A 16,859-nucleotide genomic window follows, 5' to 3' on the forward strand; every position below is an offset into this window, starting at 1 on the left:
CTCTTATAATTACTAATTAGTAGGAACATTAAACAACTAGAAAAACATTTATCCTAAGGCATACAACCATGCTAGATCAACACAATTACAAATTATTAAATCCTTTCACATATGGACAATTAGGATTAAACATGCACACCTTGTAGTTCGTATTGTGTTATAGTATTTCATCTTGTAGATTGCGATTCCATGTTTTCTTAATTCACATGATATGTTTTGTTGGTCATCTGTCGTAGATATTGTCTTCTTTCTGGATCATTAGTAGTAAAAGTATGACATTTGAATATGATTCATTCCTCTTTGTTGTGATAATTCACTATTGTTTGGTTCCTTTGAGATACCATCTTAATTGTATTATTGATGTGTTTGCAAGATATTTTTGATATCTTGATCTTTGGGGTGTGAGCTAACCACCTATACTATTGGTGTCGCCCATGACACTAGTGACGTCACACCACCGTAGAATGATGTTCAATGACGTCTCCCACATTATATTACTTCATTTAGATGATGTTTGTTGTATTACTTCGAAATCATTGTTTTGTGTTGCCATTCTTAGCTCATGTACATGGTATTGATTGATTATATTTTCTCTTTATGTTCATAATTCACATGTTAGTGTTGCATCTATGGAGTCAAAAACCGGTTTGGCCACATCTTCTTTCTTTATGTTGGTCATCTAGGGCCATAGATGGAAATATATGAGAGTAAGAAATGATGCTACATTTGAATTCAAGCTGCAACACATAAATATTTCAAAAGAAGATGATCATGTATAAAGCATAAAAGTAAATCCAAAGGATATGAGATGGTCGGTAGATCACAATAGTTTATCCAAGGTCAGATTATACAGGAATTGTTGATATAGGAGGAGTTTCATTGCAGAAGCTCGTTAGCAAGAAGTGTTGTTTAACATGAAGTATAGGATAGTAGTGAATATGAATGTAGATTCAATGAGTAAGTGTTTGATGGAGTACTTATATTACCTTTCATATGTTGATGTAAGGAGCCGAGCTTAAAGGTTTGAAGTATCTTTTACGAAAGTTTACATGTTGCCTTTTAGGTCCGACTCACCTCGGATAGAAGGAACTTAGTTAATGTGAAGGTCCTCTTTGGTTAGTATGCGCTCTAACCTAGGTCAGTAGGTTGTATGTTTCCCTCAGCCCACACATGTATTTCTTTTGAACAACAATATAATCAACTTTTAATGTTATTTCGATATTCACGCCAGGACTTGAACCCACACGGCCCAACCTCTTAGGAAGGAACACCATTTTACACAACTTATGAATACCACTAGGCCGAAGGCTCTTTGATAGCCACAACGCACCTAGTTTTGTAAGTTCATGCTCTCGGGGAACTTATATGGGAGTACGTTTATAGGTGAGGACATTTTATGTTATCTTAGGTATGGTGAACCTTGTTAAAGAAAACTTGGGTCGTAGATTAATTCATCATATGAATTTGAGTAACCTCTACTTTATGAGTTAAATAGAGTGCACCCTCTTAACAAGTCATGTGGTAAAAAACAAACCTCCCTCTTTTTAATCAATTCCCAGGTTATTAACCCAACTTGGCCTGATGATTAAAAAAATAACTAACAAACAAAAATTCCAACCTTTTGTTAAACTTTGATATACTAAGCCTTTGCTTAATTAGAAAGTATATATCTACATCCAGATAAACCCTCTTATTCTAAATCCAAAACTTGGCACCAACACCAAATTATCATCCTAATTATCCGAAAACAGTTATATTTACGATTATATAACCAAATCTAGCAACAAACAGTCAGTCACTTTTTTAGATTGCCCTCCAGTTGCGGCTTTTCACCTTCTCTAACTCTAATTGTTTCACTCGTTCAACTAAATCTTGGATCACAGTTGTTGCCTCCTGCAAATAAATTTATAATTACATTACATTAATAATTAATATACGAGCCAAGCTTAAGCTAAAATATAAAGCTCGAAACAGTGCGCCTCGTAAGTTAAACGAGCCCAGCTTGAGCTTTAAAAGATAAAGCTTGAAACAGTGTGTCTCGTAAGTTAAACGAGCTGAGCGCACTGGCTCGGCTTGTTTACACCTTTATTTTCTATAAGCAACTTTGTGAAACATGAACCATTTAACTCGTTTTCTTTTTAGCTGGCTTTTCTCATTATACCTGTTTGAACCTCAACTACATGTCTTAATCAACTTGTTTATAAACGATACATAAACGAGTTGGTATAGCCACATCATCATTGCAGAAAAGCATACCTTCAACTTCTTTCTTAAAGCCTCTTCCTCGATATCGCGTCTCTCTCTTTGCGCTGCAAATGTGTCTATTGCAATTTCTTGTTCTTTGTTGAGATTCTCACATTTTCCCTTTAATTCCTCAATCTGATTAAAAATCATAACTAAACTAAGTTTGATCGAAATATACCTAGGTAACGTAATTTGTGATGTCATATGACAAAAAATTGACCTTTTGTACAAAAATAAGGAGGCATTTTGTAAATTGAAATTAAGATCTCATAGACTATGTTAATCAAAGGATAAATAGCCAAAATAGGTAAAATTTATGTTACTCCTATTATACTGTTATAAAAAGGTTTATCTTTTAATGAAATACCTGAGCTTCAAGATCCTTGCGACGATTTCTTTCTCTTTCTAAATCATGAAGAAGATCGCCTAAGATTTCTTCATCCGACATTTCCAACCTAACAAGAATAAAAAGAATAAATTTATAAATTAGATTATAGATGCTTACAATATATTTTTTATTATGTACATAAGTATTAGAATAAAAGTGACATACTTCTCTTTTAATTGGCGGTTTTCTTCCAACAACTGATTTAAATCAGGTGTGCTTGCACCTTCAAAAACATTCTGAAACTACCAATCAAATAAAACTATATAATCAATAGGCTTGTTTACACCCTACCCTCTGAAATGAAGTGACAAACTTACCCTTGACTGAGTGTGTGTGACAATTTGCATATTAGAAGAAAGATCTTTTGGGGTAAAAGTATTAGCTGATTTCTCTTTATAAAAACTGTTATCTGTATGTCTCAAATTTGAGGTAGCAGGTCATCATCATGGAGATTCCCAGTAAAAGGTGTTGACTTTTGTAAACTTGGTCCTGGTTTCTGATGCTTCTTGGAAACAGAAGCTGGTGGTGATGATGCAGTTTTCTTCTTTCTAGAAGTTTCACGGGAAAAGTCGGGAGAAGTTTCTGTAACAACAAAAAAAATATAAAGATCGAGAAACTGATTTTAAAATATTGAAAATGAATCTAAATTATCATGTACCTCTATCATCCATGCTGTTTTTACCGACTCGTGGAGCATATCCAATTTTATGGCAGTAGGTACGCCTGAATCAAAAAGCGATAACGTATTGTTGGTTTCATATTGTTAAAGGTGGCAAAAAAGGCGTCTGACCCGGTAGAGATAAAACATTACAAATGTGCATAATAATATATAGCATACCAGTATGTCTTTTGCATCTGAATAAGACGTGCTTCAAGTCTTGAAAGAACAATGGTTCGTTCAAAACCTTGTTTATCATGAGCTGGTTCCACAAAATTAGCCTCCAACACACCTAATTGACAACATAAAAAATAAAATAAAATAAAAATCACAAAATAACAGATGTTTCTTATATCATAAAGCCACCAAATTAGGAAAAAAATCTGACCTATTACTCCACGACCATCACTTCCAGTACTATTCCAGAGTCTCCAAAATGGCTGTAAAATAAAAATAAGCAGTGTAACGTAGTTTTAATATTTGTGGCCAGAAAACTTGAGTGACCCATTAGAAGAAAAAACATTCAAACCTTAATTAGCCGATTTTTATGATAAACATTGTATCCTTGAACATCAATATGAGATTTAGCATCTTTGACGAATCCCATGGTAACAACTGCAACTATCTGTTAATTACAACACCAGACACTAATTATAAAAAATAATATAATGCATAAGCAACAAACTTGTTTATTAAACAAGAAGAAAACATTACACTTGAATTTTGAGGAAGTTTATCCACACCGGGCTGGGGACGATATGTGACCTCGGTTGTCATCATCATATCATTTACTATATTGTGATGCTGAATGTCTTTTCCATGAAGAATCATCCGGAATCCAGGTGGAATTCTTAAATAAAGAATGGATGCGTAACTCTGAAAAGGAAAGTATAATGGGTTCATAATTAAACTAAAATCCGGATTCATGATGGTTGTAATCAAAAGAGTATAAATATTTACTTTAATACTTTAATAATAAGCTCATTTTAGATGAGAACGGTGGAAATCTTTGTGCATACATTAAAGTTGGCTCTTCCAGCCTCTTATCACTTTATCCAAAATAAATATATTGATAGTTAAGTAATACAGTTTTTGCAGTGATGTTTAATGCATTAATTATTTGTAAAAAAAGAAAAAGAACTAAAAACTGTTCACCGAGTCGACTCAACCTGACCCATTTTAACTTCTTAACAATTACATATTCTGACAAACCCATTTTGACCCGTTACTCACAGGCTTGTAAATGTACCGTTGTTTGTTTGTTTAACTTTAATGGAATAAACAAACGAACACAAACAGTTAAATGAACAAGGTTGTTGATGTACACTTGTTAAAGAATTGAGTGTGTTCATTATGTTCATTTGTTAATACAAACGGTTCACAAACGTAACGAACACAAACAAACAAATATTTAAATAAACATAACCAAGTGAGCACCAATTACAAGTAAACATAAATGTCAACATGTGGCGCCACAACGATAATAAAACAAGACTATATGTTAAGAGGCGATACTTTATATTCATAAATCATAAAACTAACCAAATCGTAATGGACCTAAACAGTTTAGATGATCATATAAACCAACGTAAACGAAATAACTTAAATAAGCATAACCTGACAAACATTAATGCATTTAAATGATCCACCATAAATGAACGAAGGTTCACGAACGGACGAGACATGTGTTCATGTTGGTACATTTAACTACATGAACAAGAATATTTGTCCGTTTATTAAATAAACAAATACAGTTAATGCGATAAAAACTCGTATATCGTATATCGGTCAAGGACCGATATTTGAGATATTGGTTATCGCGGTGGGATATCGATAATTTTAATAACATGCAGAATTTATATATATACATGTATAAAAAGGTAAACATATATAACATTAATAGTAATATCAAAAGTAAAAACTCAAAAAGTGTCAATATTTGAAACATGATCTAATTTTAAGCCGTGAAATCTTCCTCCGAGTCCACATCAACCAAGGCATCCAAAATATTGGTCAATATCGCCGTATATCTATTCTAACCGATATTTTGCTTGGGGACTGATAACCGATATATCACCGATATCCCACCTATATATCGTTGATATTAACTGCATACCAAACAGTTCACTAAACGTTCGGCTTGTTTACATAACCAAAAAACTGCACGTGGATTAATGAATATAATTATTAGCAGCTGTAAAAACTTACTCTCAGTGAATGACGATATGTAAGAAAGTGTCTAGAGTTTGGGTACTTCTGGGCCATTTGTATATTCTTCTCATCTCGATTAACACCTCTTATTTGAATATCCTGCATAACAATGCATTAAATATTTAATGTAAATTAATACGACTAAAAAATAAACAATGTACTATTAACAAAATATAGAAAGTCAAACTTCTTCATCAGCATCAAAATCAAGTTCCAACTGTCCTTGATCATCTTCCCATAGATTGTAAATGATTATGCGCGTGCCCTGACCCTTCATATTGTCAAACTACAAATGAAAAGGTAAAAAAAATTAATAACATATAAGATATTAACAAATTTACATGTTGACTGAACAAAGCAAAAAAAACACAGAAAATAAAGAATATTATTTACCTGTTTCAGAAGATCTGCTTCACTTAAAAATGGAGACCAATGAGTGACTGCCTCAAGATTCATATTCCAGTCACCAGGTGATGACCGAATGATTTTCTTCCATTCACCGCCATCTTTTACATAATCAAGCTTTTAAGTTGCAATCAACGGAAATAAGATGAGCCGATGGTTAAAAAGATGGATGATATATGTTCCAAAATTGTAGTTGAATAAGACTTAACATCAAGGCCTGTTAAAAAACCAAACAGAAACGGGGCATGTTCGTGTCCGTCCATTTAACTTTGACCAAACAACCAATCTAACATGATTATTAAATTAACGAACTTCCAGCCGAACGATTTACAGAACGTTTGGTTTGTTTACAGGCTTACAACAACATCAAATTGCTAATATTTATTTTAAGTTGCAACCAGTTTACCTTTCTTGGAGCATCAATTTATACCAAGAATTAATAATCTCTGTATTTTTACAATTTAGCTATAAAAAAACAAATTTAGGCTATTTAACAAAATTACCATGGGAACTACTATATCTTCTTTTCCTGTGCTTCTTAAAAATGTGTACGACAAGAGTCCAATGCTCTGTGTAGACCTGCAAGATAAATAAAACTGTTAAGAATGTGTATTCATGATTTTGGTAACTATAAATTAGTGATATTTAAAATATATTATTCATTTATAATATATAGAAATTACCAACCTTTTTCCATCTTTTGCAGCGCATCGTGAAAAAACAATAACATCAGCCCCAAGCCTCATGGAACTTGTCTTGAAACCATTACCATCTACAAAACATATTTATATAAACATAAACGCCAGTGCGCTTCTTTTAATCAAATTTAGGATAATGTCACTTACATTGTCCAATAGTGTCGGCAACCTTGCTTTTCAAAGAATACCCGAGTGACATACATTGTCTCATCTTATCAGGGTCCATCCCACCACCATTATCTATTGTAAATAGCAGCACAAATAATAAACACCAAAGAAATAAGGTCAGCCATAATAACATATAATTAAAACCGATACCTTCAATTAGCAACGTTCTATTTCCATCCTTCTTGTTTCTAAGCATATCAATGTTGACATAAGTAGCACCATTACAACACTGAAAAGAATAACATACACGTAACGTGTATCAAGAATTCAATCGAGTTTGAGTAATGAGTATAATAAACAAAATTCCGAAATTTACCTCGTCAAGAGAATTATCCAAAAGTTCCGCAAAAGCTAGACGAACATACAAACACAACAATCCATAAGTCTGTAAACTATGAAAGTAAATAAAAAAATATACACCAAGTATCCAACATACCACCAAGAACCCATTTATGGCTAGTTGCATTAGAATGTAGAAACCTAGGATGAACCCTTACATGATCCATGCCACCTGTCATATGAAAACTACAGATTTAGAATATGAAAACTAAAGGTTTATATCAAAGCATATTTAACCTTTCACTTTTCGTTATGAAACCCTGAAAACACTCAAAATCGAATAAAGTTCTACTAAAACTGGAACCAGTTATCGGAAATGAATACTGTGATCCTCATATATTCACTTGTAACATCTTTAATTCTTATGATTGCCATTAACTATAACACGATTCCAGGTTATAAGCTTTAAACGTAAGTTCAACCCATATTGTTACTCATCAGACAAAAGCTACAACACGCAAAAGAAATTGGGGGAAATATGGAAATTAACATGAAAATTCAAGGTTTAATTTTTTAATTTCTTTTTCTTAAAGCCCAGTTTTCATTGCTAAACTCAAAATAATTACAATAAAAGTGGCAGGTAAACGGGCAACAAAGTGTGAAAAAACTAGGGCTGTCAATCTATGACACGAACCTGTTAACACGACACGGAGGTTTGGGTTTGAGTTTAACAAGTTTCGTGTCCGTGTCCTAACAGGTTAAACCTGTTAACATGTTAGTAACCTGTGTATATTTCTATTTTAAAAAAATAAATGCATATACACTCCTAAAGTCTTAACCTAAAGTCATACTTACAAACGACATTTCACTAATGCCCGAACCCGATATTATATTTTTTTATGGATGTTGTGATTTACTTATATGGTTTTTCGTTTAAAGTATGTTATGGATTTTGTCGTCTTTTGTTTCAAGTATGTTATGGATTTGTGGTTTTTGTTTCAAATACGTTATGAATTATCTGTTAATCAAGACTTTTATGCTCATTTTGTTAATTTTAGCTTCGTTACACGTGTATTATTCATTGTGTCTTTAAGCAGGTCTTAACAAATTAACCTGTTACTAAACAGTTTCGTGTTTGTGTTTGGTAAAAAATGACACGATTAGTTATCGTGCCGTGTTCGTGTTTAGCACAACAGGATATCGTGTTTTATCGTGTCGAATCCCCTGTTATGACAGCCCTAGAAAAACAATTGAGGAAAATATGAATATTAAGATAAAAATGAAAGGGTTTAAAGCAAAGCAAAGCATCTTAGAAACCCTAGAAACACTCAAACCCTAGAAACACTCAAAATCAGAAGTAGCTAGTGTGATCATCATATATTCACTATGTAACATCTTAAAATTGTAATGATTGTGATTAATAATAACACACAAATGTTCAATTGAATCCACATTATTATTATTATTATTATTATTATTATTATTATTATTATTATTATTATTATTATTATTATTATTATTACTCACCAGAGGACGTATCCCAATTAGCATCAGAAGCCTCATCGAAATCACCAGCCTTCCAAAAATTCGGACAGCTCGGCGCAGCATCCTTGGGCGGCAATGGATCAAGAAACCCAGCTGGCAGAACAACGTCGTTGTTGGATTTCTTCCTCGTATCATCATCGGAAACCCTAGACCTCTTATTGTTACCGGAACTGAAAGAATCGTCTTCGTCGTCGGAGTTATCGAGGTCAATGACCGGAGCCTCTGACTTCTTCTTCTTCTTCTTCTTCTTCTTCTTCTTCTTACGTTTAGAGGATTCTTCAGCATTGCTTTTGTTGTTGTTGTTATTAGTTAATTGTTGTTGTTGTATGATTTCTTGCTTGACTCGAATTGGTTCCATGACGGCAGATTTGTGCGGTAAGTGAGTGACTGACTTACCTCCGGTATGAAGGAAGCCGGAAATGACGGCGAATCAGTCGCCTTTGTTTCCGTGCAATGTGGTGTTCCCGCAAAGAGTGTTAGAAAATTGTTAGTGTTGCTCCTACCCCTCCTTGTACCGATGTTAAAGTCGACCCGGACGTCTTACCGGGTCAAAGGTAGGATCGACTCGGGAGGGCCGGACGGTGTTTGACCCGGATGACGTTATAAATAATTTAAATATATAATTGCATATATATATATATATATATATATATATATATATATATATATATAAAATGGTTCAAATAAAAAGAAGTAGTTTCCTATGAATGGTAAGAACCAATATATTTTTGACACTTGGCATTAAAACCTATGATGATATAATAATTCTAGGAAACTATGTCGGTTATAATGATTAAAGAGTAATTCTATGAAACTATGACGGTTTTTGGTATTTTTAAATCTCATCCATTGATTGATATGATCCAATGGCTATGATTTATTCTTAGTCTTCCTAGAAAACTACTTGTTTTGATAATAACCCTCTCCCATATATATATATATATATATATATAATTCATATACATCTAAAAAATAATGACAACCAAAAATAATAACAAACTTTAATGTTTATCTATGTTTTATATATAGGTGGCAAATGGGTTGGGTTGAGTCGAAACGGGTTATGGATCGGAACAGGTCACTTAAAAAAATGGTTGTTTTGGTTCGGGTCGGAACGGGTTAGGGTCAACCGGTTCGGGTTAGAACGGGTCAAGGTCGGAACGGGTTTCGGGTTAGTTTTTTTTTTTACCAATGAATCAGCGCGTTTTCAACACGTTACAGCTCGTTTTAACAGCAAAAGCTCGTTTAAGCGATTTTTCAATTCGTTTCAGCACGTAACAGCTCGTTTAAGCGATTTTTCAGTTCGTTTCAGCACTGAACAGCTCGTTTAAGCGATTTTTCAGTTCGTTTCAGCACCTAACAGGTCGTTTAATCGATTTTACAGCTCGTTTAAGCGATTTTTCAGATCGTTTCAGCACCTAACAGCTCGTTTAAGCGTTTTTTTCAGTTCGTTTCAGCATCGAACATCTCGTTTAAGGGATTTTTCAATTCGTTTCAACACCTAACAGCTTGTTTCAACACGTTTTTGTTACGTTTTCGCCGACTTTTCAGTTTCGGCTAATTTGTCGATTTTTTTAACGAAGACAACGGACGAAACGTTTTACTTTTTTTACTTTTTTTGTTTTTGTTTTATATTTTGAGTTATGATTTTTTTATTAAATTTTTTGAATTTTTTTTGAAGTTTTTATTAAGATAAAAAAGCCCCACAAAATTTTTTTTTTTTAAAAAAACAATAAAAAAATAATAACTCAAAATATAAATAAAAAACGAAAAAAGTATAAAAACAAAAATGTTTTCGCCGTTGTCCTCATTCATTTAAAAAAAACCCAACAAATTAACCGGAACTGAAAAGTCGAAGAAAACGAAACAAAAACCAAAATCGACCCTCTAGTGCGAAAACTTGAAAGAAACCGAAACCCAACCCGTCAAGTGCTAAAACTCGTGTCGGCACGAAACCTGATTAGAGCCGAAACCTAAACCGAACTACTTCCAATCTAAAACTCGTTTCAACCCGAGCATGCCATTTTTCCTTAATACACTAACCCACATCGACCCATATAGTTAAATTTGTCAACCCATTTTGACCCGAAAATAAAAATGTGAAATTTCAAATGACCCATTTTGACCCATCTATACTATATATAAAGCATGAGTTAGGGACCTCTTAAATTTTAAGAGGTACCAAACCCATTGCTTTATATACAACATATAATGCATCAAAAATTTAGAAATTAGGGGTAGTAAGGTCTTTACTCACAAATATGTTACGTAACTTTCATTCTTTCAAAATATAATTAAAACTTTAGTCCCTCAACTTCACTACCTTTTTGTAAAGTTTAATAATAGTTACACATATGGCCCCTAATTCAAAACTAACTACCCCATGACTTTTTTAACGGTCATAATTTTTCACACGTTAATATTCTTAAAAAAATACATCATAAAAACGAGCATTTTATTCTCTTTAATTTGATTATAATATTGTTATAGTTTTTTTTAGTTTTAAAAAGTTAGCATGTTGCGCACTTACCATTTAGAACCGAATAATAGGTCGAGTCAGGCGAGCTTGGGTCATTTGTAAAAGTACATTAGGGTCGGATTGAGTCGATACAAAAAAATGGTTAATTTGGTTCGGGTTCGAGTAGAAAGGGGTCATGTCAGAACGTTGTCGAATCAGAATGGGTTTGGGGCCAAAACGAGTTGGTTTAAAAAAGTGATTTATTCCAAATTACTGTATATTTCAGGTTTTCCTTGTTATTTTCATTACAAGCTACACGGATACCGTTGTTTACATGTACCCGATCCAATGAAGTCCAGCACCACGTAACGCACATAACCCAATCTTGGTAAACGATCAACCCAGCACCCTACACCGTTAATCGTCATGAGTTACACGCGTGTTGTTGGTTAAGCATGTTTTAATGTTGATAACGTGCATTCACGTCTGGTTACGTGTGTTCAATCTTTGATTACACGCAACTGGCTTTGCACGAGTTACGCGCCCAATTTCAGGCTACGTGCGCACTGTCATCAGGTGATGTACGTACCGACATGGACTATTCATTCAATATAAAGTTGCGCGTGCGCCCCGCTGCATTGCCCGGGCACCCAGCTAGTTAAATTAAAACATATGACCCAAATCAACCCATTTAAATTTTAAAACAACCCAAATTAACCCATTTGAAATGGTTTGGGTCAAGGTTGCTACCTCTAGTTTTATACATTGCTTTTTAAATATGTAAAATTTATGTTTGATTAATATAGACATCAATGACCCAACCTGGTATAGGTACCGGGTCCCGGTCAGACCGGCTGCCCCGGGTTTCAAAACACTGCCTTTTACTGGTCTATCTCCGGTTAAAGTTGAAAGTCCGGATAAAAACAACTAAAGCCGTATATCAATTATTGTAACGGTTTTCTTATCTGGTACGGTTGTCATTGAAATTTCTAAAAAGTATAAAGCCGAAAGGTACCGATACTTAAAACATGAAAAGGTAATACATGTACCGATACTAGTACATGTACTAGTTTTGTTATCCTCGTACCGGTTGTAAGATGTGGAATTTTAGTTGGATAAACAAAAGTTTGTTTGTTTATTTCTTTGGAATTTTAATAGAATTGGAAAGTGCAAGAGGCTAAGTGACACTTGGTCAGGTGGTGTTTAACGGATAATCCTAGTCCATGTCACAAAACATATCATTTCTTCACCCATGAGCCTTTCCATTTTTGGCTAGTACTAGTACCGGTACAAATTGTGTTTGGATGGTACTGGTTCGGTTGATATCGGAACGGTTATAACATCCCAAATTTTAGTTGGATAAATAAAAGTTTATTCATTTATTATTACTTTGGAATTTTTATAGAATTGAAAAGTGCAAGAGGCTAGGTGAAACATGGTTAGTTGGTAATTAAGGGATAACCCTAATTGTCACAAAACATTCCATTTCTTCACCTCTAAATATTCGGCTAGGAAGAGGTAGAGAGAGAAAGCTCGGTTGACGGCCAAGAACCCAACTTTCCGATTTGTGGTTGAAAGGAGTTGATAGTAGATTTTATAGCATTCCATCAAAGGAAACGTTTGATTTTAAAGTTCAAAACATCAAAATTTTGTTCGAGTATTTGATTGGACAAAAAGGTATGATTTCTTCATAAAGGTTATGATTTTGTGTTTGGAGTTACATGAAATGACAAGGGAATGATATTCAAGCATCAAGGATTCATAAAGTTGGTACCTTGAATCAGTTTCAAGGATCAGACGTTCACATCTGTAATTTAGTACTCAAATATAGAGTTCTCGCTAGCCTGGTAAGTTGTCGCTAGATCCCTAAGTTTTCACTAATACTTGTAGGTATCACACCGAGCTTAGTTTGCATTTTTGGCATAGTTATCGCATCCAACATCAATAGGCTTAGTTATTGCATTGACATAGTCGTTGCATGGGTGCCAAGTTATCACTTTGGCCATGTTATAGCTTATTAACTTTGTAAACGCCTTTATCTAAGTTAACGCTTAATACAATTTAGTTCATGTGTAGATAATAGTTATTACATCTGCCAAGTGATAACTTGACTTTGCTACAACTTAGCAAGACTATGCAATAACTTGGATAAAAGCAAGAACCAAGTTTCAAGATAAATTTGTTAAGGCGATGACATTGTTTCAGTGAAAACTAAGCAGGGGTGATAACTAATTTAGAATACGATCTAAGTTAAAATAAAGAACTATGATAGGGAAATAACTCGAAATTTTATTGGAATTCAATGAGATTAGAATGTGAACCTTGTACAGTTGTTCTAGTGCTTGATTCAACAAAGGAATATACTCGTATTAAGATTTGTCTTTATCAGGTGAGTTTTTAATCCCCCTTTTTATGTTATGTTTTAAGGCAGTGTACATACTAACGAAAGGAATTTTAAAAAGATAATGAATTTGACTTCTAGCCAACGTCTTTTAAGAACAAATATGTAAGCATTAATGAATATTAACATTTTATGACAAGTGACACGTAAAGTGATTAAGTAAATGCATGTAACGGTTATGGATGAGTTATGTAAGATTATGTGTAAACATAGAGAGGGTTGGCAAACCTTGTACGTGTAAACATAGGGAAGGTCGGTGAGCCATGCAAATACCCATTAGAATGGTAGTAATGTTGTGATGGTATTGTTATGTTTGTTATGTTACGGCATGTCACATTATATTACGTTAAGTCACATATGATGAGTTGTGACAATGTAACATTCATGAAAAATTCCAAGTGTTTGATTCATTAGTCATTTTGTTATCGTATGATCGTATTTAATAATATGTGCACATTATTCATTAACGTATTACTATTTTTTCATGTGAAATGTATCATATATCAATCATTTATTGTACGTAATACTAAATTCCTTTGTGAAATTGGTGGTTCTAATTTTAATTTATCAATTACACGTGTAATCATAAATATACACGCTAAACAAGGAATGCCAAGATAGTTGTTTTTAATCATGAAACATATTTAATTATGCCACATAAGTTATATTATCATGAGTAATAAAATGATATCTTTGTATTAATTACATGATATATTTGTATTAATTAAACTAGCTTTTGAATCCGTGTATTACACGGGATTTGTTAAATATACCATAAATACTACAAAGAGCCATATTTTACATATTACTCCCTATATTTAAAAAAAAAATTAAATCACATACTAAAATTTAATATATACACTATAGCTCTCGTACTATGAAATTTGGCAAATCACACACACCCTAAACTATATTTTACACTTTGGTCTTTTTACTTTCCTAATTAACTAAAATCTTCAATCCGAGTTAGTATACATACAGAACTATAAGCCAGGTATGTGTGTATTTGATAAGCAAACGATTTTGCCTAAGGCTAGAGTGGTGTTTAATCCCTAAGTAAAGACTCGTCACTCTTACCTGGGAATCAACTTGCTAGACGTCATGCTCTTGGTTTAAAAGATTACTATATACGACACTTTTTATCTGATATACACATAATTAATTTAATTAATCACATAACTTAATCTAGGGCATCCCTCAATTGGTTCAAGTACTTCTTACTTGTGTTCGTGTTCATCAAACGATCAAGATGAGTTCATATAGCCCCCTTTTTTAAATGTTTTTATTCATGGGGTGAAAAACATGCAATATTCGTTGTTTTACGTGCAACGTGTTTAAATATATGCTTGATCATAAATCCTATATACTTGTGTTATTAAATGTGTATATATACATAATCGTATTAACAACCATTAATTTTGCGAAGCCCATGGTTGTAGCTGATAGATCTATAACTAGTCCACTCAGGTTCCCAAGTAGGAGCTTGTGTGTTCAAGCCCGATGAAATCACTAATCATAAGTCTAATCAAAGGATCTGATGCCTCACAAATCGTGTCAAGAGGGGTCGGTTGTGAAAATTCATAACTTATTGATACGTTATTTTTTTAAGAAAATAGTTACACCAATACAATGAGTATTTCATTATCTCTGATTTAATAATGACATTGTTTTACTTTTTTTAATTAAAAAATTAACATGCTACGCAATATATGTGTTACCCATCAAATCACATCACCTCTCAAATAATACACAATATTTCTTGAACTTTTCAGAATGTACGAATATTTAAGTTTCATGATTGAATTTCAAAAACTACACTAAGGCTGAGGGGTGCGGGAGCGCTAGTCAGGACGCGAGAGGGAGTTCGCTCGCGCCCCGGGGCGCGAGAGCCACACCACCGGGGCGCTAGAGGGGGCGCGAGAGGGGCGCGAGAGCGGAAAACGAGGCTGGCGCCAGGAGGCTCGCGGGACAGGTTGAGCGTGAGGGGTGTCTTGGGATGCAAAATAGAGCCGTTGGGGTTTAAGCTGGGTGTCTTGGGAATGTTTCAGCATATATATATATATATATATATATATATATATATATATATATATATATTCGTGCAGAAAAGCTTCAATTCAACCACCGAGTGTAGGTGACGCCGATGGTGGTGGAGGTTACGGTGGTGGTGAGGAGGAGGAGAGAGAGTGAAGGTGCCATGGTTTTGACCGGATTCCGGTGGAGGTTACGGTGGTGGTGAGGAGGAGGAGAGAGAGTGAAGGTGCCATGGTTTTGACCGGATTCCGGTGGAGGTTACGGTGGTGGTGGGAGGAGGAGGAGAGAGAGTGAAGGTGCCATGGTTTTGACCGGATTCCGGGTTGAGAAATTCCGGTTTTGACCGGATTCCGATTGAGTTTTTGAAGACCGGATTCGTTGAGGTTTTGACCGGATTCCGATTGAGTTTTTGAGAAATTCCGGATTCGTTGGGTAATACATTTATAAAAAAAAAAAAAAAAACCGCTCGCGCCCCCTCTCGCGCCCCTCCACACCATGCCCCGGGGCGCTATCACCACTACCAATACCCATCTTATCAAGTTTCTCTCTCTGCCACACGTCACAATATTATTGGATGGCGCCCCCACTCACGCCCCCTCTCGCGCCCCCCACACCCCTCAGCCTAACAAAACAAAGAAATCACTTTTCTTCAATCACACACTAATATGTCCAAATTCAAACCCTTATTTAACAACATAATAGCTTAAAACATGAGCATAATAACCCACTAGAGGTGATAATTTTGACCCAAACCCTTTTAAATGAGTCAATTTGAGTTGTTTTAAAAGTTAAATGAGTTGGTTTGGGTAAAATGTTTTAACTAAATGGGTCAAAATGAGTCATTTGAAATTCCATCATTTTATTTTCAGGTCAAAATGAGTCGATGCGGGTTAGTGTCCTAAGGAAATGTGACAGGTTTCGGATCGGAACGGGTTTTCGTACAAGACAGGTTTCGGCACGAAACGGGTTTCAGATTGGAACGAGTTCGGTTCAGGTTTTAAGCCAACACGAGTTTTCACCCGTGACGTGTTGGGTTTTGGTTTCGTTTGTTTCTTTCTGGTTGATTCCGGACTCGTTTTTGTTCGTTTTTTCAGTTTTGTTTTTGTTCGGTTTGAATTCTTATAGTTTCGTTTTGATTGATTTTTCGATTTCGATTGATGTGGTCCGGTTTTAGGCTTTTTGTTTATTTGTTTCATTTTCGTCGATTCTTTCAGTTTCGGTTCGATTCTAGGTGTTTTTTTAGTGGAACGAGGACAACGTATGAAACATTTTAGTGTTTTTATTTTTTTTTATGATTTATATTTTGAGTTATAATTTTTTATTATTATTTTGAATATTTTTTTGAGGGTTTTTGATCTTAATAGAAAAAC

The 16,859-nt window shown here is 34.3% G+C and overlaps 2 protein-coding genes across 2 annotated transcripts; both read right to left on the reverse strand.

Annotated features, from left to right (window-relative positions):
* Nucleotides 1-1,595: 1,595 nt before the first annotated feature.
* On the reverse strand, nt 1,596-3,059 carry LOC143587581 (protein MICRORCHIDIA 4-like). Its single transcript, XM_077068832.1, has 5 exons — nt 2,950-3,059; nt 2,798-2,874; nt 2,612-2,699; nt 2,257-2,379; nt 1,596-1,893 (listed from the first exon to the last, which is right to left on the reverse strand). The coding sequence occupies exons 1-5, from the start codon at nt 2,977-2,979 to the stop codon at nt 1,804-1,806; spliced, it is 408 nt and encodes a 135-aa protein (XP_076924947.1). The 5' UTR covers nt 2,980-3,059; the 3' UTR covers nt 1,596-1,803.
* A 9-nt stretch (nt 3,060-3,068) lies between these two features.
* On the reverse strand, nt 3,069-8,954 carry LOC143587586 (protein MICRORCHIDIA 7-like; the record flags this gene model as incomplete). Its single annotated transcript, XM_077068835.1, has 16 exons — nt 8,579-8,954; nt 7,209-7,283; nt 7,089-7,123; nt 6,923-7,001; nt 6,752-6,844; nt 6,594-6,678; nt 6,410-6,485; nt 5,895-6,023; nt 5,689-5,787; nt 5,499-5,600; nt 4,005-4,166; nt 3,820-3,915; nt 3,679-3,730; nt 3,471-3,582; nt 3,291-3,355; nt 3,069-3,214 (listed from the first exon to the last, which is right to left on the reverse strand). Coding segments are annotated over exons 1-16 (1,782 nt in total), but the record flags the coding sequence as incomplete, so codon positions are not given.
* Between the last annotated feature and the right edge of the window lie 7,905 nt (nt 8,955-16,859).

This window comes from Bidens hawaiensis, unplaced genomic scaffold (genome assembly GCF_021521415.1).
Source record: "Bidens hawaiensis isolate Kalapana, Puna unplaced genomic scaffold, B.hawaiensis_p1.1 tig00035576_1, whole genome shotgun sequence".
In the NCBI taxonomy this organism is placed as follows: domain Eukaryota; kingdom Viridiplantae; phylum Streptophyta; class Magnoliopsida; order Asterales; family Asteraceae; genus Bidens; species Bidens hawaiensis.